The sequence below is a fragment of the Mirounga leonina genome, unplaced genomic scaffold (genome assembly GCF_011800145.1).
Source record: "Mirounga leonina isolate KUSES-001 unplaced genomic scaffold, KU_Mleo_1.0 Mir_92, whole genome shotgun sequence".
NCBI lineage: Eukaryota > Metazoa > Chordata > Mammalia > Carnivora > Phocidae > Mirounga > Mirounga leonina.
The window spans coordinates 324,132-349,914 of NW_023270852.1; the positions used below are offsets into that span (position 1 = coordinate 324,132).

Consider the following 25,783-nt stretch of genomic DNA (forward strand, 5'->3'; position numbering starts at 1 on the left):
GACTCACCCTGGTCACACGGTCTCCTCTGTCCCCACACAGACCAGGCCTGGTCACGCGGTCCCCTCTGTCCCCACACAGACCCAATTCAACCGTTCAATCTGCTCCATCCCCCACGCAGACTTAAGCTAGTCACTCAGCCAGCGCTGACCCCCCACACCAGTCACGCGAGTGTCGGCCGTCCCGTTCTGCCCGCAGCAGGCCTGGTCAGCTGGCGGAGGCACAGCAGGGATGTATGCAGGAGGCAGTGACAGCGGGCCATGATTTGGGAGGGCCTCCCATTCCTCTGCCTCCTCACAGCAGCGTCCCGGCAAAGCAGAGCAAATGGACGTGTAAAGACAACGGCGGCGGATGGACTCGGGCAGGTAAAGAGTCTTGGCGTCTGTGACAGCCTGAGAAGGAACCTGGGAAGAGGTTTGAGGACACATCTGGCGGGGGGCAAAGCGTGGCCAGAGCAAGGAGCTCTCCCTCTCCCAGGTCCAGGAGCAGAGGTGTGCAAGCCTCTGGAGCTGGCAGAGGTAGCTCTGTCCGACCTCAGCTCCCGCCCAACACTCTTGGGGATGGAGCCTGCCCCCTGCTCTCTGCCCTCAAGGCAGAATATTCCAGGCCAGGGTGGAGCAACTCAGTCCTCACGGTGGGCCCCCGGGGGGCTTCCTCAAAGACTTCATCTGCAGGGAGAGCCTCAAGGGAAAGCAACACCAACATGGGTGTGAACACGAGGGGGCTCTCTGAGAGACTAAAGAGGGGACCCTCCTCCATGACCCTGTTCACATCATGTAACTACACGCACGAGTGATCCTTCTCCACGTGCACACACTCAGCGTGCCCGTGGGTGGGATCACGGCCCGTGTACACATCATGTCACTACAAAGAGGCAGTCAGTCAAAAGAGAAATGGACCAATCAGGTTTATTCGTAAAGCAAATCCAAAAAAAAATCCCATCATAATTTTGGAACTTAAAAAAAAAGTCTGTCGTACAAGATGGCAAAGCATTTCACGTACAGTGCGTTTCTTGACAAATCCCAGGGGCTTCACTCCCCGCTTTATTCTGAACCAGAAAGGCCAGTTACCAAGGTAACTCCGACACCACGTGCCTGGGGCCTCTCTGGGGCCTGGGAGCTGCCGAGCACTTGGGGCGTGTCTGTGGGCACACACGTGTGCGCACAGACAAGCCCCGGCCTGCCTCCCATTCCGGCTGGCCCCCGTCTTCCCTCCCAGGGGAGGGGCTGAGGGAGGAAGGCAGCGGGGAGAGAGAAGGGAAGGAGTATCGGGGAGGTGACAGTGGATGAGGATGCGGAGCTGGGGCTCCTAGTACCCTGCACAAATTGTCCTCAAGGGGAAAACAGCGAGTCGTACCCAGCAGCCTCGCGGTCTGGGAGGGGAGCCAGGGTTTGCCGTCTCTCTGTCGGCCAGAGTCTGTCTGTCGGTGGAGGTATCTATAGCCGGTAGTTCTGGGGGTGGGTCAAAGGTGGGTGGTAGAAGCTGACACCCCTCCTTTGGCTCCAAGTGCTGGGTGCTGAGCCCCTGCCCGCCGGCTCTGCCCCTCAGTGCCCTGCCCCTGGAGAATCGAGCTCCCTGGGCCTTTCAAGGGCAGGCACCAAGTTGGGCTGGTTTTCCCTACAGGGGCTGGGGGCAGGGGCAGCCATCAGGTGTCCCAAGGTGGGTGTGAGCTGGACACCTTTCCCTGGAAAGACTCCAGGACACCCCTGGGGCATGCTGCTCCTCTCAACCACGGTGACCTTTGAGGGGAAGCTATGACTGGGTGGGTGTGTTCAGGTCTTGTTCTGTGAAGGAGCCAGCCTCCCTAGGCAGGTGGCTTATCTGCGGTTTGGGGTGCTCTCAGAAACTGGGAGCATTGGGGTGGCTGGGAGAGAGAGAAACCACAGAGGGGCCAACTCTGTAAACCTGGGGGACCCGTGAAAGAGGCCAGAGGTGTCAGCGCACCCAAGCCTCCCTGCCCTCCTGCCCCCACCCTGTCCTCCCCCCGGGAGCCTTGGTTCCCACCCGCTCCCCAGAAGGCCGTGAGCCCCGCCGGCCTGCAATGATGAAATGGCAGCATGGGCAGCGTCTCACAGAGATGGTTTCCAGGCTTTGAAATGGGCTGAGATAGATGAGCATCCACAAGAGGGTCATTTTTTTTTAAACTTTGGAGCAAGGAGAACCCGGTGTCTGGGCCCTCGGCCAGCACGGCTGGCTTTTCTGCCCTGCTCTCTGGGCAGCGCCGACGTACTTACTGTTCACACCAGCAGCGGGCACCGGGGTGGGGGGCGCGCACGCCGGGCTGGGGCGGGGGGGGGTGCTGGCATTTCCTTGGGTTTAGCCCCAAGGGGTCTGCCCAGCGGGGGCTCAGGGAAAAAGTCCCAGGCTAAGGGGGGACGGTCTGTGAGAGACACGAGCAGAGTATAATCACGAGAACTGGCACAAGTCATGCAACAAAACGAGGAGAGAGAGAGAGACATGATTAGTGGAGAGAGAGAGAAAGAGAGAAAATGTGAACAACACAGAAAAGAACACCCATGCCTGGCCCTCAGAGCGGGTTCGCTTCCCCGGGGGCCTCGAGGACCCCACTCCGGACCCCCACTGCCCACCCTGGCCCTCTATCCCGAACGACTCAGTCAGCCCGTGTGGAGGGCCCCTGCCCACACCCCGTCTGTCCCCTCTGCCCGCTCCTGGCACCCTCCCTGCCCCGCGGACTACCGCCACTCCCAGCAGCCACTGCAGCCCGGCCGGGGAAGGTGGAAGGCCAGGGCGGGGGGCGCTGCACACTCAGCTGCTCAGGGGAGAATCTCCCTTCAGAGATGACCCAGAGGCTGCAGGGGTCGCTCCTGGGGAGCCCAGATAGCACTTTCCCTGGGACTTCACGGCTGCACTCCATGCCAGTGGGCAAAAAGTGGGTCTGGCCCCCAACCCTCCCCCGTGCCAGCACCCTGCTCACCTATGGTGGGACCCCACAGCCCTGGACGCAGCCACAGAGGACCAACCCATATCACAGGAGCAGAGATGGACAAGACACACACGTGGATGGACATGGCAGGACAGAGGGAGCAGTCCTAGCTGTCCAGAGCAGGTGGTCTAGGGCCCCCACTCTAGATGGGGGAGGGAGACCCTTTCTGGGAGATAAGCAGCTTCTCCTGGGCCATCAGCCCCAGGCAGCCCCTGACTGTGGGGTGCCCTCCCGGCATCCCCCTAGGAGGCTCTGCAACCCCCACAGGACAAATCCCCCAACCATGGAGGCCATGCCAGCCATACAGAGGAGGAGACCAGATCATCCCTCACAGACACACAGACCTGAGGCTTCAGGACAGACCAAGAGGTGGCGGTGAGGGACAGTGTTGCTGATACGACTGGGAGGCCTTATTTGAGTCCTGGGGGTCTGGCCCTGAGGGGTGAGGGGTAGGGGATACCCCAGAGCCTAGCAGGCTACATCTAGCCTTAAACCAGATTCTCAAAGTGGAATTGGAAAACCCAGATTTTGTTGAGGGCACCTGCCTGTCCTTGGGGTGGAGCAAGGCTGGAAAGGCCTTGGGGGCTGTGTCTTACCTCTCCCAATTCTCGCAGGGTCAGATCTCCGCACACATTTGCCGTCCTCACCTCTGGCTTCCCCCCCCCCAATCACAGACACCCCCGTACCCATCTAGGTATGTGGCTGTAAGCAGAGAAGGAAGCGAATGGGAAGGGACTCCGTGATGCAGAGATGGAGGTCCCTTAAGGACCACACCCCTCGGTGATAGATCATCTGGGTCTCACACACCAGCTTTTGGAAGGAGAAGTGTTCTGGTGAGAGAGGAGGCTCAGAGGGGTCTGGGAGCCAAGGTGGACAGGGCTGGATGGCAGGACAGCACCTCCAGGGCAAGTACTTGGGAAGGGAGGGAGGGCAGAGTGGGGGGTTGGGGAGAGAAAGGCAGGAAGGTCTGGGCATCTGGGCTCCTGAGGGCATGCTTGGGAGGCCCCCAGATCCCACCTCAGCCAGAGGCTGCCCGAGCTCAGAGCTCTCTGGGTCCCTGAGATCTGGGGCCAGGGGCTAGGAGGCTCCTGGGAGCAGGGCTGCCATGGCTGGGGGGCCTACGGCGTCCACCAGGAAGTGAAAGGGCTTCGCAGGTCTGCTGCAGCACGGGAAGAGGGCTGTGTGTCTGGGACCAGCTGGTGTGCACGTCAGAACACACATGTCTGTACTTGTCATACGTGCACACAGGCGTGTGCGTGTGTGTGTGCATGTGTGTGCCCTCAGCACATGGAGAATACTGGCATTTTCTAGGGGTACAGAGGAATCTGCGCCTGACAGGAGTGAACTAGGGATCCTTGGTAGGCCGGCCTGGGCACCCAAGCTCGGGGCACTGATCTGATAGATCCACTGTTGGGAGAGGATGTAACAGAAGGACCAAGTTGCGCCATGGTGATGTCACCCAGCTTTGAGCTCTTCCTGCTGGGACCTGGAGTGATGGTGGGGGCTAGGCCAGCCCAGACCCTCCCCAGAGCCCCAGGAACTTTCCATGCCATGATGGTGGCTCCTGAGGTCAAACGTCCACCTAATCCAAAGCAGAGAGGTGGGGCGGGAGCTTTCCACTGGCGTGTGCTTCCCCTGCTGAACAGGAGCCATGTCTTGGCCAAGGGGCCCAGCCCTACTTCAGGCCCCCTGTTCCAGCCTCGGAGACCCTTGCCCACCCCCTGACCCAGCCCAGGACACTAACCACACTCTTCTTGAGTGCCTCCAGGAATCCAGGAAGTGGGGAGGGGTATGGGACCAGATGAAGGGGCAGGAGAGCTCCCACGGGCAGAGAAGTGGGTCTCGGGGGTTCTGTGCTAGGCAGCACTGGTGTGGAATGAAGCCAGATCGGGAGCAGGACGGGGCGGTGGGCGCATCAACAGGAAAAAATCACTCATCTGCTGGGTGAGGCCACCCAAACCGAGGGAAACTTGCTCATCCAGGGCTGACCTGGGCACGGGGACGTCCTCCATAGACTAAATGCTACCTGTCACTCATTCAGCCTCCCTCACCCCAGCACCTCTTAGCTCAGTGTTGCCATTCTTCTCTGGGTCGTTCATTTCCTTGAAATCCCTGTGTCCACAGAATAAGTCGATGGTATTCCATGGGTAGAGGTAGACTATGGGCTTTATATCTTCGGACCAGAGCCCCGTGATCAACTTTATGTGCTATGTGCAGGTTCTCATAAAACTGAGATAGTCCCATAACAAACCACTAGCCATGGAATATGAGAATATATCCCACAGTGACTAGTATTGTTTCGTGGCCCCCCTCCCCCCCGGCCCCCCACTGAATTCACGGGAATGTGGCTGCACACTGGTCTGGATGTCGCGTATTGCTGCTGCAGTCCCTACTGCCGGACGTGGGGAGGACCCTCGGTGGGAGGCGGCTGCTCGTCTGTAGTGCTTTCGTCTAAGCTGCCGGGGTGGTGGCCCCCTCTCGTCCTTTGTTCACCAGCCACTTCCATCAGAAGGCCACCGGAACCTCCCACTCGACCATCAACCCAAACAGACAACGTGAAAGCTAGAGTCGCTCCAACAGGTTCCTAAAGATAAATGCTAAACTCGAGAGTGGCGGTAGAAGATGAGTTGGTGCGGCATGCTATGGGGTAAGTAAGCTTGTGACGGAGGGCTACGGGCGTCTCCTAGGACGCACCCGGAGCTAGGCAGCCGGAATCAGAGCAGGAGTTCTACTCAGCTGTGGAGACAGGCTCTGTTGGGGCTGAGAATCCTTGCTACTGCCTTGCAGGGACGCTCCTGCCCGATCCCAGGCACCAGCTGTGCTCTCTGCACAGCCTGAAGGGAGCCAAGGAAAGACCACATCGGAAGCTGTCTGGCATTTCCGAATGACACCCACCCCTGCCCTGCCCCGGCCCCGGGACAGTGGCCCGAGTCAGAGACTCACGCTTGCCTCCTGCCCACCGAGCAGCGGCCCCCTGGGCTCCTGCTAAGAGAGTCCTCAGCAACCTCGCGGGCCATGTCGTCTCTTCCGAACCTCACGAGACCAGCGCGCCAACCTCCTTACCCAGGGCCACCAGTGAGGTTCCTCCAGCAGGCTCTCGCCTTGTGAATTTGGCTGCCCAGCATCTCCCTGGGCCCCTGGGCTCCACACCTTGAGACTGAGTGCGGGGTCCCGGGTTGCCCACGGAACTAAGGAAGCAGTCTGACTGAATCTGGAATCATCGCTACGGGGGGCGGAGGTGAAAGGTCAGATCGACATGCCTCTAAGAGGTTTCCTACCTGCTCTGTTAATTTCTAAAATTTCTTCCTGGGCCAGCGGGCATGTGTCACTCTGAGTACTGTGGTGTGGAGAGTTTACGACAGATTTACAATAATTGGGAGATCCCAGCTGCGGTGGCCGTGGAATATGCTTCTTTTTTTTCTTTGGTAGTTTCTGCTTAGCCATGGCTAAGGAGTAATACATCCCAAAATTGTTCACGATGACGGGCACAGGCATGGCGATGGTCAGCACGCCCGCCAGCGCACACAGTGCTCCCACCAGCATGCCGGACCACGTCTGCGGGTACATATCTCCGTAGCCCAGCGTCGTCATGGTGACCACGGCCCACCAGAAGCCGATGGGGATGTTCTTAAAGTGTGTGTGCTCACTGGCGCTGGGATCATTGGGCTGTGCCCCTATCCTCTCGGCATAGTAGATCATGGTGGCGAAGATCAGGACGCCCAGGGCCAGGAAGATGATAAGCAGCAAGAACTCATTGGTGCTGGCGCGAAGAGTGTGGCCCAGAACCCGCAGGCCCACAAAGTGGCGGGTCAGCTTGAAGATGCGCAGGATGCGCACGAAGCGGACGACGCGCAGGAAGCCCAGGACGTCCTTGGCGGCCTTAGAGGACAGGCCGCTTAGGCCCACCTCCAAGTAGAAGGGGAGGATGGCCACAAAGTCAATGATGTTGAGCGAGTTCTTGATGAACTCTACCTTGTTGGGGCAGAAGACGACACGCATGAGGAACTCGAAGGTGAACCAGACCACACAGACGCCCTCGATGTAGGTGAGGAAGGCCTCCGTCTCTGCTTCCCGGTAGTAGCGCACTTGCGTGCCATTCCGAACATTCTCGATCTCTGTCTTGTTCACGATGGGGTTGAAGCGCTCGTGGGTCTCCAGGCAGAAGGTGGTGATGGAGACCAGGATGAAGAAGAGGGAGGCAAAGGCCACATACTGTGGAGGAGAAACACAGTGTCAGAGGCAGGCCCTCCCATGCAGAGCAAAGCAACTTGGGGTACCTTGGCGTCGGGTCCAGCCGGAGGCCAGGCCAGGGGAAGGTGCCTGCTCAGCACCCCTCCAACATGGGCCAATCTGATGGGCCACCTTTGCCTCCTCAGAGCACCGAGTTAGGAGGCTCAGGGAGGTAAGAAGTTGCGGCAGAGATTGCTTTATTTTCACAAATGCCTTTCCTTTCCTCCTGGATGCACAGCTCGACTCCATCTGCCAGGCCTCCTTGGGGTTAGGTGGGGTCACGTGACTGAGTTCATGGCCAGTGGACAGTGCATGAAAGGGGCGTGTGCTAATGACAGGCCTGGCGCTTAGAACTTTTCTACCCCATCTTCTAGGCCCTCTGTCCTCCCCCAGCTGCCAGTTACATGCTGATGCCCTGGGGGCCAGCAGGGCCCCCACAAGGATGTAGCCTCAGTCCCTGAAAAGAAAGATACCCACTAAGTACCTGAGTGGGAAATCAACTACTGATGTGGTAAGTCGCTGTGATTTGGGGGTGACTTAGTAAAGCACTTAGCCCACTCTGAGTAATAAAAGCGACCTCGCCTGCTGAGGCTGAAGGTGGCAAAGGAATGAGAAGGGGCAACGATGGTGGAATCTGGCCCCTCAGTGGCCACATGGCCCAGCCCTCCTCTTCCTACCACAGTCCATTCATGCTCTTTTTCAGGAATGTGTACCTCATTGATGAACCTCATTGACGAACCTCATTGAGAACCTCTTTCGGGTTCTCTCAAGTTTAGAACTGCAAAAGATAGATAACTGCCCCAAGGCCTTAGACAGCTTTTATAACCCCCACCCCGTCCTCCTAGGAGCTCCACCACCAGCTTGGAGGTGAGTTCCCCATTCTTGGAGGTACTGAAATAGAGGCTAAATGTTCATTTGTCAATGATACTGTGTTGCAGGTTCAGCATCAGAAGGAGAATTGGACTGGGGCTCCTCAAAAGCACCAAAACCACAGGATCTGCTTCTCTCCTGCCAGGTAGGGGAGTGGGTGGGAGGGAGGAAGGAGTTGCTGGAGGGCTGGGGCTTTCCAAACATATGTGGCTGCTTCCTCCTCTCAGACCCCATCAGTAAGAAGGAAATGGCCAGGATGACCCAGCCTGTCCAGAACCACCTGAGCCCCTGGAGAAAGGTTCAGGAGCTCCTTTGGTTTGGTTTGGTTGCCCCATCTGATGACCCTGGGCTTCTCTAGCCCCCAGCAGACCTCGGTACCCGAGGAAAGAGAAGTGAGCAGCTGTCTGTCCTGCTAGACTAAATTCCAGGCAAGGCCTCTTCTTACAGCCTGGGTCCCCCAGAGCTCTAGAAGAACCCCAGCCAGTCAGTTCTCCTCCAGGAGTCCAGTTGGTCATCCCTGCTTGCATGTTCCCACAGTTCCCCCCGCCTCTGGGGCCCCTTCTCCCAGGCTGTGCTAGACAGACAATGTCCGGAGGAAGGCCATCTTCTGGAAGCAGCCCCAGACTACAGTCAGGATTGGGTGGCCCCTGTGCTCTCCAGAGCTGCCCCCACGGAGAACTTCAAGGAGGGCCAAGGCCCTGCCCTGTATCCACAAGAGGCCCTGCCCTGTATCCACAAGCAATTCTGTAGTCTGCACAGATGCATCCCCCCGGCCTCATGGTGGTAGTCGGTGCGGGGACAGCATTGGAGTCCAAGAACAGCCCTGTCTGGGTTGACCATAGCCATGGGGCCTGGCACCTAACCTGGCATGGATCTAGAAACCAAGAACTATGTGGACCTTTCAAGGAACATTCTGGGTTGGAGGAAGGGGAGAGAAAAGGGGAAGAGACAAAGACAGCATTTTAGAATGTCAGAGTAAGAGAAGCCTTTAGATATTATCTGGTCCAAGACACTACATGCTACAGATGGGAAGCCTGAGGCCCCCAAACAGGAACAAGTCTCCCTGCATTATGCTATGCTCATAGTCACTGTACGCTTTTCAAAAATTTTCTCCTAGACTACTATCAAGTATGATCTCTGTGCATCCTTCCTTCCATCCACTGATCACTCATCGATCCCTCCTTCTTCCCTTTCTCCCTTCCTCCCATCCTCCCTCTCTCCCATCCTCCCTTTCATCCTCATATTCATTACTCCTTCTTCCCTCCTCCCTCCCTCCACTCCTTCCTTTCTTTGTTCCTCTCTCCCTCCCTCCCCCTTCCCATCCATCATGCATGCATTCATTCCTCCCTTCCCTCTTCTCTTGTCCTTCCCTCCTTCCTCCCTCCTTTCCTTCTTCCCTTTCTTCCTTCCACCTGCCTGCCCATCCATCCATCCATCCATCTATCCATCCAACCATCCATCCTTTCTTCCTTCCACTCTTTACAGCCACCAGGTTACGGTCAGCAGAGCGGACTAAAGCCTCAGCCTTGAGGAGCTCCCTGCCCCGCTGAGGGTAAAGGACACACGCAAAGACAAGTCCAATGCAGTGGACTGAAAAGAGAAGTTCCCTCAGCCCTGTGAAGTAGGTGGGGTTTGGACAAGGTGGGGCAGGGTAGGGACTAAGCCAGGTCTTCCAACTCCAGAAACAGCGCTCCAAGGGTCCAGATAGTGCGGACCTGGGTCACCCCAGAAGTGCACCAGGAAAGCAAAGTGGAAGCAACCACGAGAGGCCACCACCTCTGACCCACATTTATCCAGCTCCAGAGCTCCTTGCATCACCAGAGTGGCCAAAGCTCCTGGAGCTAAAAACATTCCAAAATGCTGGGTATTTGCCTCCAGGTTTCCTCTGGAGGGCCCCGTCTTAGGGCTTGGCATTCACCAAATCCCAAAGGGTAGGTCCTGCCCCTGCTCTGGACTTTGTGAGAAAGGAGAAGAACATGCACAGCATGAGTGTCCCAGAAATGCGGAGAGAGGAATGCATCCCCGGGCTCCCCATCCTGGCCAATGGCAGGAGGCATGAGGCACCTCCCCTCCTCATTGCCCCATCAGCCATGGCATCCCCCTCCTAAGCCCTCCCCCATCTATCCTTCTCTGTCCCCTCTGCTCACACGTGACCCTCTCTCAATAGGACCACTGCCATCAAAGCTAGCAGGCTTCAGGCTTAGAGTCTCAGCTGCCAGTCCAGTCTTCATACAGCTACCAGAGGGAGCGATCCATTGGTGTCCCAGCTCTCTGCCCAGGCCCCCTGACCACACTGCCCACAGAGACACAGGAGACGCTCTGTGCCTGGCCTCCCTGACTTCCGAGAGCTCTCTCCCTACCCGCACCCAACATTCTTGCCACATGCAACTCTCGACCATTTCTGACCCCCGCCCCCGTCTCCCCCATCTCCGTGTCTTTGTACCTCTGGAAAAACCCATTCATCCCTCAGGACCCCACTAAGTATCCCAATTCCTGGGACCCTTTCTCCAGGTGAGGCTCCTCTTAGAGCTGAGGCCCTAACGAGGCAGCAAATGAAGGGACCCCCCAAGAAGTCTCTAAACTCACCCCCAAGGAGGCAGCAAGCCTGTCTCCAACGCCGGATCATTAGCTCTTGGGGAGGCTCATGGGAACAGCCCCGACAGGGCAGAGCTCTCACCCCACCTGCCCCTCTCACAGGCCAGTCCTGAAAGGAAAACTGAGGCCCTGAAAGAGGGCAGCTCTTATACAATTAGGGTAGGAAAAAGTATTGGTTCTCAGCAATCAATGGAACATCCTGTCTGGGCCCCAGTGCCCAGAGTGTTGGCGGCGGGGGGTGGGGGTAGGGGTGGGGGTGTGGCAGCCGCAGCCCAGCCCAGAGCCAGGCACTAGGACTCCTTTCCCGGGAGGAGGCGAGGGAAAGCGGAAGCCAGGTGGGCTGCCCAGCCTCAGCTCCCCGGGCACCTGCTGGCCTTGCCTCTGCGGCCGGTAGGCCTGGTCCTCCGTCACAGGCCAGGCCCCGGCAACATCCGGGCCCTGAGGAGGGCTCCTAGGAGGGCTGTGGAGGCAGAAGCCCCTGGCTTGCTCAGACTGCCACATTCTCCTATGCCCAGAGACCGGCAGGCCTGCCAAAGCAAGAGCTCACCTCCAGCTGAGTCCCAGCTCCCTTTGGTCCATCCGCAGGGAAGCTGAGCACAGGAAGGAGAGAGCAGGAAGCTACCAAAGCTCAGGACCCACTCTGCACCTTTAGGCCTCTCACTGACCTAGTGAGACAGTGGTCCTACCCTATTGTGCCAAAAAGGAAACCCAGGTACAGAGATGTCAGGGACTAAACCAAGCCACGTCTCCCAGGACTGGAGGGGCTGTAGGGCCCACGTGAGCTCTCTGCCTCCCAATCCTCCGTCACCCAGAGACCACGGACACACACAACTACCCAGAGCACACCCCCCCTACCTAAGCGCATATGCTGCATGAGCAGCCCGACACACTACAGCCCAGGGTCCTGACCACACATCCAGAGATGACACAGGGGCCCATGGATTGTACGGAAACACACACACGCGGTCCACACCCCTGCAGTCCTCGTGCACGCACACCCGGAGCTCGCGGATGACACGGCAGCCATCACCGCATAGCACACTCACTACGGATACAACAGAACCCAGGCACGGCCACCGGCTAGCCCCTCTTCTGCCCACCTCACCCCTGCAGGTGTGGCTGACTCAGCGTCTGCCTCTCCCACAGGAGAGCAGCTCCAGCCCGCCCCCCTCTGCCTCCTTGGCCTTCCCCAACGCCCTCAGCCTGCCTCCCCACGGCGACGGTGTCAGCGCCTGGATTTCCAGCCCCTGGGTATGCCCCTCAGCCCCCAGCGTCCTGACTTCCTGCCCCCCACCCCCAGCCAGGCCTTGTCTCCTTTCCCTAGCCCACCCCAGCAGCAGCTTTGCCCCCCACACCCAGGATCCAGGCCGCTGTAAGGCCAGCGTCTCCTGGGATGCTGGCTTGCCAGGGGAGGAAGAGGGGCACAAAGGGAGTTTTGCCTGGCAGCCCAGGGACAGGGACAGTTGTCCCCTAGCCTGGTCACCTCAGAGGCCACCCAGTGAAATTTCAAGACAACACAGGCAAGATCGCCTGATAATGCAGCATAAACCCAAGCTGGTAGTCCTGGCTTTTTTTTTTTTTCCCCAGAACCAAATCACAAACTGTGAAAGACCCACCAATTGTGTTCTAGAAAGTGGTAGCCATGGCAACAGAACGAGGCATCCCATTTCTATGGTAACCAGGGTGGTGAGGCTGTTGGCTGTAAAGTCAGACAAACCTACCAAAGATCTGTTGACTTAAGAAGATGTTTTATAAATCACCAAGTTATTTTTATGGTAACCCCACCCCTGAAACCATAAATCAGAAAAGCAATTTACTATCTATTAAAATGACCAGTATGTGCTATGACTTCCATTTATGAATTATGTATGCCACAGTCATCTGTAGAAAATTGTGCTTGCCTTTCAGAATTGTTCAGGGGTTTGCGGTGGGGATCTGCGTTCTTGCAGTCTGGCGTTCCAGGAACAAGGCGATGGTTGTAATGTGGTGCACAGACCACCATTCAGGTCTGGTGCTCACGTGCTGTGTGACCTTGGCAAGTCACTTCCCTTCTCTGGGCCGCAGATTCATCACTGGTACACTGAGGGCCGGCCGTGGTCCCTTCTGAGGATTCTGAGACCAGGCAAGGCTGCAGGCGGTGCGGCCAATCACGGGAGCCCTGGCTGCTGTCCAGGCCCCGAGCCCCCTGAGGCTTCAGGTCAGTTTTGTCGCCTAATTAAATCTGCCCAGCGGGGGTATACAGCGTTTGAGTTAATCCATGCGGAGTCAGTGAGGCAGAGCAGGCGGGATGGCCAACTGGCCTAAATAAATTGTCGGTCAAGTTGAGTTTGGAAACTGAATTACACGCGTCTGGACTTCCTTGGGCGGGGCAGGCCCGCAGCATGCTGGGCTGGCTGAGGGCTGCAAGGGGGCGACTGGGGAGGGCGCTCTTTGGAGTCTAGTCCCTTTTTGGCCCGCCAATAAATGTGAGGCCCTGGGCAGTCCGTCCTGGCATCTGTGTCCCTGTCCCTGTTCCTTTTCACTAGTCCTTTCCCCTTGGCACCCAGCTCAGGGAGCAGGGGGTGGGGGAGCTCCCCATGAGGCTACACGGAGGGTGTGAGTGGAAGTGGGTGAGAGTTTGTGCAGAGGACATAACATGGCTGAGCGGGTACCTGTTTGGGCAAGTCGGGGTTTGGGGGAGAATACTGGGGGAGGGGGAGAGATGTGTAAATGCGGAGTGGGTGTATGCTTGGTGAAGATGTGTCACCTGATTATGTGGCCTGACTCCAGGCACGTGTGAAAGGCTTGTGTGTGGTTCCTGCAGGCGGTAAAAGTATGTGTGTGTGTGCACAAGCGTGTGTGTATTAGGACACCCATGAGGTGTGGTGTGTGTGCTTGTATGTGGATAAGGACATGCATGGGCTGTGATGTGTGCGGCTGTGTGTAAGGACAGGTATGGGATAGTACGGGGCTGGGACATGCATGAGCCGTCTCCTAGGGGACTCGGGGTCTGGCTAGGCACCCCGGACACGTGTTCTCTGAGGTGAGACCCAGCCCAGGGCCATGAGGCTTTTCCATGACAGAGATGGTCATTCACACACTAGCCTGGGGTGTGCTCCTTTCTCTGGAACTGTCTCTGACTAAGAGAAAAGGCAGGGGTAGGGAAAAGGCCACAGGCAGGCAGGGCTGTGTTCAGGTCAGAATCCCCTCATCCCACCACATCAACCCGCTCGGTCCAGGGACCCAGCCTGGGCAGTGGGGGAACCAAGGCCAAGAAAGGCAGTGCCCAAGCCTCCAGCCTTCCAGAGAGATGCTTCCTTGAATCCCCTCATGACCCTAGACCTAGGCCATATCCAGAAAGGGCCACCCTGACAGCTAGGCTGGCGACTTTTGAGGTGGCAGAGGTCCCCGTGCTGCTTTCCTTCCAGGATGCACACTTTTTTTTCACATTTTGGAAATGAAAATATGTCATAAAATGTACACATCCTTAAAATACTCTATCTTACCACATCCCCAGTTGTGCTATTTGTCAACTCATGTCATGTCTTAGAACGATGGGACCTTAGACTTGCAAAAACATGGTCATTAGAAACCCAGAACACCAGGGAAGAGGAGGCCCTCAAAGGTTTCTGGCCTAAAAGCTGCCCCCTGTGGCAGGAATGGAGAAATGGAGGCACAGCATGGGAAAAGATCTGCCCAAGGTCTCGGAGCTCTCAAGGTAGAGCGGAGATGAGAGTGTCAGTACTGGGCTGCAGCCTGGAGCTTTTGTCTTCACAGCCTCTGAGCCTTTGCTTGAGATGCCCTCCCAGGCCTCTCTGCTCCCCAGGCCCCGCCTGCCATCCAGACCCCAGGTCAAAAGGAGGAAGTGGCCATAACAGAAATGACAGGATCTTGAAGTCAGGATCAACCCCAGTTTGAGGCCTGGCTTGGCTGGTGACCTTGGACAAGACACTGCCCCTTTCTGAGCCTTCGCTCTTGGATAGGAGGGGGTGGGGGACATTCCCTGCCCGCCCCTGGGAGTGGTGATAAATGAAATAATACAGAAAACAAGAAGGAGGTGTTCAAACACACCACTTTGGTCCCCACACAAATCCTCCACCTCTGGCCCTCATGGGTTCCATCACAACAAAGTGCTGAGGATCAGAGCCTCTCAGACGTAGAAAAGTGAAGAATCTTACAGTCGTGACGCAGGAACCACTGAGTTGGGAGGCACCTGAGGGACTGAGGTGGACATGTCCCCACATATGAACACAGTATGACTGCCCTTCCAAGAGCTACCCATGCGGCATGAATGAGGCTGGGTCCACGCGCCCACGTAGGCCTGGCTGAGCAGCACTGGGACCAGTCTGCCCAACCGGGGCCAGCCCTCGTCCTGGAGGACGCAGGGAGGAGTGTCCCCTGAAAGCCCCTTCTGGATGAAGCACCAAGGAGAACTTACTTGGTGGTGGCCAAAGCCAGACCCCTTGGAAGGGCGGTGGGGAAGCAGGAAGTAAGAAGCCCTCCCTGGAGGCATTTGGTGGGGCACGAAGGGGGCAGGAGTGGACTGAAGCCGGCGTGATGGAGAGGATGGAGGTGGAGCACACTGGGGGAGAGTAACTCAGTGGGAGACACAAATGCAGAGTCCTTGGCCCCATGCTCAGAGACGGGTTCTGCAGGTGTGGGTGGGACCAGAAACTGACCTTCAACTTGGGCCCTCCGTGGCTCTGATGCCTCCAGCCCCATCCTTGCACTGGGGATCCGTGGGGCCAGATGAGACCCAAGTGCCAGGCAGCTCAATGCATAATGAAGCTCATGAGCCTGGGACACCCTGGAGGCTGGGAAGCCGGCAGCATGGCAGAAGGTGAAGAAGAGTCTGTGCTTGGCTTCAGAGACTTTGAGTTTGAGTCCCAGCTCTGCCGTTGGCTGTCTGACTGCAGCTGGCAAGTGACTTCTGGGAGTCTCAGCCCCATCATTTCTCAAGTGGGGACTATAACAGTAAGAATAATACAGCCCGGGAAGTCAGATGCTACTGGAGGTCCTGGAGGAAAAGGCCAGGTGTCTAGGGTTTCCCCAAATCCAAGGCAGAATCCTGGGGTAGGGAGACACCTCAAGACTGCCAGTTCCCTTGCACACTGAGATTCCAGGAGTCGGGCCAAGGCTTCCTTCCACAAAAATCTAAACACAGCATTTTCCCCCCTGAATTATTGGGCGGGGTCGTTGCAAGGAGTAGCAGCAAAAGCTAACGAGAGAAACGTGTTCAATTCCAGGTCTTTCCCCCTAATGTGTTCTGCTCCTGCCAGCACTTGTCTGCTAACAGACAGGGAGCAAATGAGAGCCTCGTGAGAGCCAACGGCACGGACTTCAGAGCCTGTTTCCCGGGGCCACAGACCAAGGCAAAGCCATGTCCGAGACCCAGCTCTCGGGTCTCCCGCCGGTGAGGGACTCTCCTCAGGGTAGTGGTGACTTCACATGCCCACCTCCTCATGGCTATCCACGTGAGCCCCTGCCGTGGGGCTGGGAGCAAATGAGGCTTGGTGGGAAAGGACACCCAAGGTCCTACAGTGAGCGGGGTGGCAGCCAGAGGTCCTGGCGTTCCAGCCTAACTCCAGTAATAAGACGCCAGGTTCCCGGTCTTGAGGGGGCCCTGCCTCCTGCGATTTCCATGCATCGGGTCATTTAAACCTCATGCCAGTCCAGGAGGAAGTTCGACTGGTATCACTTTTCAGACAAGGAGGCTAAGGTTTGCAGAGGTGGAGAATCTTGCCCAAGCATGCGGAGGTCCTCAGCGGTGCCATCAGTCCCGCCTTGCTTCAAAGTCCCACACTTCAGGCCTCCTGGGGGCCCCCTAAACAGCCAGGCAGGATATGCACAGTGCAAGTCAGCCTTGCTGTGCCCGAGAGCCAGACCTGACCGCTCCAGCCTGGTGTGAACCTTAGTCAGCCCCAAGGAAGTACGCAGGCCTGCATGCCTTAGGGGAGTGGGGCCGTGCTGTCCTCGAGTGCCCCTCGAGTCCCCCCACACCAAGAAGGCTGGCTGTCAGGGCCCCACAGGGAGCCGACATCCCACCCACTCCTGTGACCTGAGAGTCCCTCCAGGAGACCGGAGGACACATATCCTCACCCATTAGCATGTTAAACTCGGAGAAATACCAGTATTCCATGCCGGAAATTGTTCTATTTCAGGGTTTAGAACTGTGTTTCACTACGTGTCTTTTCTGTTCGTGAACGATGAGGTATGAAACCCTTCAGAGTTCCTCTTTTGCCCTGGCTGCCAGGGAGCTCAGTGACATTTGGTGCTCAAGTCTGAGCTCATCTTTCATCTGGGTGCGGGGTATTGCTATTTCTTCTCTTTATCATACCACTCCCGGGTTTCCCTTTTTTCTTTATTTCTAAGGATTCTGTTGTAGGTGTGTCTTATGGGCCTCAAACCTTTCGGTGCCACAGATCAGAATAAGAACTATGTGACTGAGGCTCCCAGATAAGGAAGTGAGTAGGAAGGCACCCCATCTAGGAGATCTAGGCCTCCCATGTGGGCAATTCAGTAACCCCTCTGCAGTAATCCTGAGGCAAATGTGTCTGTTGGTGACCACCAGTGATGGGGACCTCCCAAGGCCACTCATCCTGTCTTTGGACAGCTCTAGAGATATGCATTTATTTTCTGTTTAAGTCAGCCTCCCTGCCTTTCTCCCAGCGATCCCAGTTCTGCCCTCTGGGGTCACCAGAATATACCTGCTCTTCTTCCCTGTGACAGCCCTGCCCACACTTGCAGGTGGTCCTCAAGACCCACCTCTGAGCCATCCCTCCTGCAAACCAGGCTTTCCTTGGCCTCCACCACATTCCCTCTCCTGGGCCAGCTCCCTTGTTTCAGAGCCTAATTTGGTTAAGCACTCACTGTGTGTGGCTAAATGGATCACACACTTTACCCTTTTTGATTCCCACAACCACCTTGGTGGCAGGAGTATTTAGCTTTGTTGAGCCCCATTGTGCTCTGCTATGAAGTAATAATGATCACCATTACAAACATGATCTCATTTATCCTTAAAAACTTCTCTGAGGCAGACGTCATTACCGCCATTTTGCAGATTAAAAAATTGAAGCTCTGAGTGGTAAAGACGTATGCCAAAAACCAAAACCCACAGAGCTTGAAAGGGATAGGCAGAAACCAGGTCTTTCTGACTCTAAAACCACCATGCCCCAGGGCTTCCAGTTATAAATCTCTTTCACTTCCATCCAGGTAGCCTGGGGGGAGGACATTAGTCTTCCCATTATGATGACATTGGGGACAGCTGTCTACACTTTACAACACAACTTCACGTTTTGAATCACATATGAATACCACACACACACACACACACACACACCCTAACAGCTGGGCCATCAGCAGGACAGTCTTGTTTGCCCCCATTAGACAGATGAGAAAACTGAGATCCCCAGCTCCATCACATACCCACTAGGAATCTAATGGGAAATTGCTCCCAGGGCCCACTTGTGTTTTTGCATCAAGTTAGTGGTCTTGATTCCCACCAGGGTATGCATGTGTGTATACATATGTATGTGCTGGGGGGAGGGGAATAAAAAGATGGCCCCAAGAGGGACAGCTCGGGGGGGGCAGTAGATGCAATGCAGGTGGGACCACAGTTGACTGCCAACCTGCTCTCTCTCCAGTGAATATTTATGCCTTATCCCAGAGCTGGGCCGGGCACTGAGCACAGAGTGAGCAAAACAGTCCTAACCTCTGGCAGGGGAGGCTGACATTTATCAAATAACCATACAAGAAAATGTGTACCTATATGAGGTGATAAGGCTTTGAGGGGAAAGCGCAAGGCATTTGATGGGCCTTTAACAACAAGTCTTGGGGTTACAGTGGTTTCCAGGAGGAAGTGATCATTGTGCAGAGGTTGGAAGGATGGGTAAGAATCAATGAGGGAAATACAGGTCATAGGGAAGAGCAATTTAGGCAGAAAGAACAGGAACAGTTCCCAGCCCTCACATCCCTTGACCATCAGCAGCATCTGAGATGGCTGATCACCCCCTCCTTCTTGTCACACTCCCAGGCTCCCACTGTCTCTTGATTTTCTTCCTACCTCCCCGACTGCTCCTTCTTGATGTCCTTTGCCCACCTCTTCTCCATGCCTCGAATGATCAGGCTGCCCCAGAACCTTGGTCTTCTTCCCCATCTACATGCATTCCCTTAGCGATTCACCTAGTTTCCGGGCTTAAATACCATCACCCATTCAACTATCACTGAACCCTCCCAAATGTCTACCTGCTGCTCAGCCCTTCTCCGGAACTCAGGACTTTGGCGTCCAACTCCTTAGCATCTCCAGGTGGAGGTCCGATAGCACTCTCCCCAACTCGACGTGTCACCTGAGCTCCCGCACAGCCCCCACTGCCCATAGCCTCTCCAGCGCATGAGGCCGCACCTCCATCCTTCTGGATGTTCTTGCCCCAGACCTTGACAACTCTCTTTCTGCCACAACTCACATTGAATCCGTAAGGAAAGCCCACTGACTAAGCTTGAAACAAATCCAGAGTTTGACCCACCTGCCCAGCACCACCGTGACTACCTCTGTCCCTGGCAGGATCATTCATTTCCGCCTCGATTATGGTAAGAGCCCCTCCGCTGGTCTCCCGGCTGCCACTATTCCTGGTGCTCGAGAACTATTTTCAAACAGAGCAGCGAGATGAGCCTTTTCCCATATAAATCTGATGGTGTCATTTCTCTGCTCAAAACCCCTGCACAGGCTCCCCGGTTCTCTCAGAGGAGGAGCCAAGGTCCTCCCGTTCCGTGCAGCCCCTGCGTGATCTGGTCCCACGCTGCCCCTCCACGCTCCTCTCCTGCCGCTGTCCCCTTCGCTTGTTTCAGCCACACCCGCCTCCTCAAACATGTTCTTTAAACATGCCAGACATACGCCTGCCTCAGGGCCCCCGCACTGGCTGCTCCCCCCGTCCAGACGTCCGGACGCCCTTCCCCAGGTATCCTCAGAGCTCATTCCCTCTGCACCTCCTGAGGCTTACTCTCAACCGGGCCCCCGCCCCCCGCTGATCTGAGCTTCCTTCCTCTCCTCCCCCCCACAGTGAGGACCCATCTTGGAGCACTGACGTCCCCAGCTTTTTCTGGTGTGTAACTTATAGCCGGTCACGTTCAGCCTGTCCGCACAGCCAGCTGGGTGAGCGTTGGAACTTCACACCATCTGATTTACTTACTTCTGATATTTATTGTTGGCCTCTCTTCCACCTTAGAATGTAAGGTCCGTGAAGTGGCTGGGTCTGGGGATCGGGCTTGGGCCTGCTGTCAGGCCCAGCCCCACGCCACGCACTAGTAGGGAAAGAGGGGCCCCTTTTTCAGGGACCAGGAACACAGCTAAGCACCAGCACGCCCTCCCTTCTGTGGGAAGGTCCTGGATATATGTCTTATGTCTGCTTGTCTCAGTCCCTCTGTCTATGCAATGGGCACAGCAAAGTTTACCCCTTCCAGCCTCCTTAGGAAGTGAACGCCTCCTGTGGTGCCCACGTCCCCTCCTCTGCATGGGCAGTGTGCACCATCCCTGATTCACTGATGCAGCGTCTGCGTCTACACTGGTGAGGTACACAGACACTGATTTCAGACTCCTGTTTACACTGGCACTGTCCACACTTACAGCGGACCTATGTGGACACTGGGAAAAGGATAATCTTTCGTCTATGCATCTGTGACTCATCTGGTCACTAATCATCCAGCTCTGTCCTCATCAGCTTCATCTCCCCAGACACTGTGTGATTCACTGGCAATGGGCGCAGTGACTGAGCGCAGATCCGTGTCTACACTGGCAATGGGCGCAGTGACTGAGCGCAGATCCGTGTCTACACTGGCAATGGGGACACTCACTGACGGCGGACTCACACCTACCCTGGCAGCAGGCACAACCATGTCCATCTCCTGACAATGGGCAAAGTCAGTAAAGACATGGGGATGTGGAATTCAAAACCTGCCTGCCGACCCTGGAGTGTGGCAACTGGCCTCCGGGCACACGGCAAGGAGATGAGACCTTGTCTATTCCCAGCGCCTTGAGATCACGCAAGGTGAGGAAAGACTCAGGCTGTGTGACTCCCGGTGCCACCCGCCCCCTCCCCACCCCACGCCCGGGGCCAGGCCCAGCCAGCCTGGGCTTTAAAAAAGCACCAGGAAATGTCACTTTCTTTTTGAGGAGGTTCAATGGGAGGAGATGGCCCAGGCAGTTTAGCTGCCGGCCTATTCAAAGGCTGGGAACGGTGACTGTACCTTTAAATCCTGAAGCTGGTTTCCTACCTCCTACCCAGGCTGGACGGAGCTCCAGCCCCTTCCCTGCAAGCAGAGCCCTGCCTAGTGCCGGCCCAGGGGCCCCAGCCTGCCCGACTGCCCAGCCAGGGCCCTGCCTGCTACTGCATGTCCACGCTGCCTGTCCAAGCGGGACCAGGCACCGCCTACTGTGCGGCCCTTCCCCCATCTGCAAAACGGGGTGGGGGTGCGCCCAGACCCCCTGGAGCTCCTCCTCTACCCCTAGGATCCCTCTGCTACCCCCAAGAATATCTAGATCCTACTGGAGACACAGCGTGGCCAAGAGACCAGTGAGGGTGGATACCTCCTCAGAGGAGAAAGCTTCAAGGACATCCGACACAGCTTTCGGTGGTTTGTTCATTCATTCAATTATCAAATATTTACTGAGTGCCTATTAGACACCAGGCACCGCTTTTCACAACCACCTCCAGAAACAACAGCTTTAAATAAAGCTCCCAGCACAGAGCTAGGCACCGAGTAGTTACTCGGCAGCGAGGACACAGACATCTAGTGTGTACGGACACTTACCCTGAGCCAGGCACATCCTAAGCACTCATACATGCCCCATCTCACTGACCCCGACCCCAACTCTGAGGTCTGCACTGTGGTTACCATCCCAATTTTGTAGGGAGGGAAACTGAGGCACGGAGAGGCTAGGTTGCCCATGATTAGGAACCTGGGAGGTGATGGAGTTAGGACTGGAAACCCAGCTTTGTCTGACTGCAGAACACAGGCTCTCCACCACTCACCCAGCCCCTCAACAACCATTTATGGAATGAACGCCTGAGTGAGTGAAACTTTGTGTTGGTGCAGGTACAGGTCCATGACCGTCCAGGGCCACCGGTACGCGCGAGCGTGGGGAGCATGTGCATGCAGATGTTTGTGTGTTTGCACGTGGAGCTTTTTTATGGAAAGCCTTTCCCTTGTTGTCTTGGTCTTGTGTGTGCTGGAGCTATACTTAGCTGCAGCCGTGACTGTAATGAGTGGTTAGCGGCGCACCAGGCACTCTCATTGGGACCTGGTTTCCCAGGGAGATCGCTGGGGCCAGTGTATGTGTGGGGGGTGCAGCCTGGTGCTGGGGAAGGCTCTGGGCTTTGGGAGGGAGCCTGGAGCTCACGGCTCGTTGCCTCGTGCAAATGGAGGTCCTTAGCTCCAGCTGGAAGAATCTGCTCCAGGCTAGCATCCTCTAAGCCTCCAGGCCCTGCCAAGCTCGACTACTGGCCACCCATGTCTGTGGTCCCTCTACTGGCCCTTGCCAGGTAATTAAAATGAAAGCCTTGGAGCTCATGTCTGGAGCCTGGCGACTGATGACAAGAAGCACTGGGAAGACGGTGTATCTCGGTATTCCTGAGCCAGGTGACCCCGGAGGGCCCGCTCCTCAGCCAGGAGAGCTGCATTGTCCCCTCGTGCACAGCCTGCCGGCGCGATCGGAGGGGATTGCTCATGGGGCCTGCGGACCTAGCGAGGAAGAGTGGCCTCTCGACCCCAGGACAGACTGAAATCACAGGTATGCTCCGTGCAGCCTGGGGTTCAGAGGCCAACCCCTGACTCGCTATCTGCCCTCCAGTGGCTGCAGGGCGTCTGGAAAACCCTGGGCCCCGAGGTTTCCCCGTCCCAGGGCTCTGACTGCAACTTCTTTCCAGCCTGTCTTGGGGCTGCTCCATCAGAGCCTCTCACTCTGAGAGTGGGCCAGTCTCCCAGCCTAGTCCCAGCCCCCAGCTCCAAGCTCCCTCGCTCCACGAACCACCCACCTGTGCATCTGCAAACCTACTTTCTCTGTTCATGGGCTAAGTTCCTCTACTCTGCTTTCCTTCCTGAAGTCTTCAGCTTCCCAGTCCTCTCCTCTAGGATGTTTTCGTTTAATGAGAGGTGAGACTTCCTTTCCTGCCTTGAAGCCAAGTGACTAGAAATGTATCCAGCCAGCCAGCCAGCCTTACAACCATTCATTTGTTTACCCATCCACCAAGGTACCCACCCAGCGGGGTGTCCATTCATACATTCTTCCTTCCACGCATTCATCCATATCCATCCATGGACCCATCCTTTTATCCATTCTTTCGTCCATTTGTCTATCACCCATCTGTCCATCCAACCACCTCATTCTTGACCACAGAACCTTAGGATAATAGAGGGGAAGGAACAAGGTACTGCTGTAATTGGCCTTCTCGATTGCCCAGAGAAGACCTGGACATCTAGTCCTTCTTCCACCACTTACTAACTGGATGGTCCATGTAAATAAATTAATCTGTCTGAGCCAGTTGTTCTTCATCAATGAGATGGGGATGCTATCTCATCCTTCTACCTCACAGGGCTGTGGTGCAGTGTGTCATGTTAGCAAGGATTTACTGATTCCATATTATGTAACAGGAGCTATCATTCCTTGAGCTGGCCCTCAAGGACCTCAAAGAGGCTGCAGCTGAGGTGGGGAGACATGAAACCTCAACAGGGCAGCTGGATCAAGGGCAGGAAAAGTTCTCTGGGAGAGCAGTCTGTTTGAGAAGCAACAGAAGAGGCAAAGGCAGGAGGCAGGGGAGCTACACAGCTAGGAAATTGGCTGATGTACCTGGAGGCCAAGGGTGGGCAGTCTGGAAAGACAGGTTGGGTGGGATTTTCCAGGGGTAGCACAACGGAGTTCGGGAAAGACCTCGGACATGGAAAAACTTGGCCAGCCGGTACAAACCACAGCAATTCCTTACTCTGAGGCTTTTACTCAGGTCCCCAGACAGAAAAAAATATCTGCTTGGTGACAGCCAGGCCTCGAGAGACGCGGTTTCTGCCGCCTAGAAGAGAAGCCAGTGCCTGGCATTTCTGACCTTTGTGCTGCTAAATATATCATTGGTGACAGTGGTTCATGCCCCTGAGGCTGTGGGGCCACTGGACAAAGCTTCCATGGCTTGCCTCCCCGTCTCCATGGCTCAGCCAGGGCCTGCTATGTCAGCTCCCCTGAGAGCCCCTGTGGGCATCTGAACCCAGGAACAGGTTCAGCGGTACCCCAGGTAGGTAAGCGTGTCTCGTGTGCTAGGCATGGCTCTTCAGGCTTTGCCCTCTGAGCCTCAGCCCCATTTCACACAGGCGCCAACCGGCTTGGCCAGACGTCAGCTGCCCAAGTCCACACTGAGGCCCGGCCAGGTCCAGGGCCTGTGCTCTCACCTCTGCCTGTCCCCTCCTCACACTTCCCCTGCCCTTGAGACAGCAGTCTCTGGCACACATGGCCCTGCTTAAACCATATCTTCTCCCTCACGAATTACCTTTCTGCTTCTGCCTTAGTGGATTCGCCCAGCTCCCCTGAGAGGTAAGTGACACCATTATGCACAATTTATAGATGAGATAACTCAGGCCCCCCCAAGACGAGGGCCATGCTCCAGGTGTGGGGGCTGCTCAGGCACTAAGGTGGGAGCTCCCCTGGCAATGTGGGGAGAAGCACACCACCTGGTGCTGGCCCTTAGCGAGTGCCAGTCCCGTACCCTACCAAGAGCCCAGCCCTCATCCCAGGGCTCTGGTGGCTCCAGGTGGCCCAGTGGGTGACCGTGTTCCTCACAGCTGCTAAGAGAGCCCCTGAGGCTGAGCATAAAACATTAATCTCTAAATGGTAAGATGTTGGCCCTGGCGGGAGGCTGTGGTCTAAAATATCTTCACAGTCCTGCCCTGGTGACAAGACCCAAGGGACTCACACTTCCCTGCTCTACCACCCTCGTGTGCAGAGAAGAGCCCTGAGGAACCGCTCAAGCCTCCTGGTTACAGCAACCCCTTCTTGACATTCGTTGCATGTTCTCAGAATCTCCTGGGTGGGAGAGGCCCGTGTCTGCAGAGCATCCTAGAAAGATGCCTCGTGTGCCAGATGGTGAGAGTGATAAGGCATGACTTGAACACCTGTGTTGTGCTATGAACCGCGCTAAAGGGCTTTCTGGGCCTTACCTCATGGGTTCTCGTGGCAGCCCCTTGAAGCGGGGACTCGATATCCCCCCCTTTACAGCTGAGGTGGCTGAGGCTTATAGAGGTCACACAGCCAGTAATCAGTAGAGCCAAGTTTGGACCCAGGCAGTCTGCTCCAGTCTGGCCCGTAAACACGACACTAACCATCTTCTCTAGCCTGACCGGAGTGAGAAGCAGGTAAGCAGCCGTGGGGGGGCTATGTGAATGGAAACTGCTGACAGAACCTTTGTCTGGAAGGGCCCTTCACCTCTGGCTCCCACACCAACTTCTCTCTAGCCCCATAAGCCCTGAGAGGACAGCATGCCCTGCAGCCTGGTGGCAGCCCTATGGGGACCCACCATCCCCGAGCACAGCTGGCCTTCAGGGAAAAGACAGAGGGTCACCACTGTGGTGAGGCAAGAGCCCCCTCCCTGAGGCCCAGCTTCCTGGAGGTGAGGACTGTGCAGCCCCTGAGGCCATGGGAGGGGAAGAAATGGGAGGGAAGGGGAGAGCTGGGGAGACACAAACACAGCCAAGCGTCAGGCTGGCACACCCAGAGAGCCCATGGGGCAAGACCCTGCTGCCAAGAGCCCAGTGGGGCTGTGGGGAGCTCTGCTCTTCTCTTTCTGACTTGCCACAGTCATTTGGCTCTCTGAGCTCAGCCCTGGACAGCGGCCTCTCACTGGGGCTTGATCCCCCAGGCATATGTGCCCGCTCAGGGCTTCTGCATGTCTCATGACCTCTGTTCCCCAGATGTCATATGTCTCCCTCCCTCACCACCTTCAAGTCTTTGCTGAAACATCACCTGCTCAGGGAGGCCTTTCCTGCCACACTAGTTGAAGTCCTCCCCCCTGCCCTTCCTGGGCCCTACCCTCCATGATGTATCTCCATGGCACTCCCCACCACTGGACACACTTTATGTTCATGTATCCATTTATTTCTTTTTATTCTCCCTGCACTAGACTGTAAGCTTCTTGAGG

General features: G+C 56.4%; 1 protein-coding gene across 1 annotated transcript in view; it reads right to left on the reverse strand.

Annotated features, from left to right (window-relative positions):
- KCNC1 (potassium voltage-gated channel subfamily C member 1) overlaps window positions 1-25,783 on the reverse strand; it is a 40,644-nt gene that overhangs the window by 3,352 nt on the left and 11,509 nt on the right. Inside the window, exon 2 of the mRNA XM_034995444.1 lies at window positions 6,221-7,154. Within this exon, the coding sequence (XP_034851335.1) occupies window positions 6,221-7,154 (934 nt within the window). The remainder of the gene's footprint in view (window positions 1-6,220; window positions 7,155-25,783) is intronic.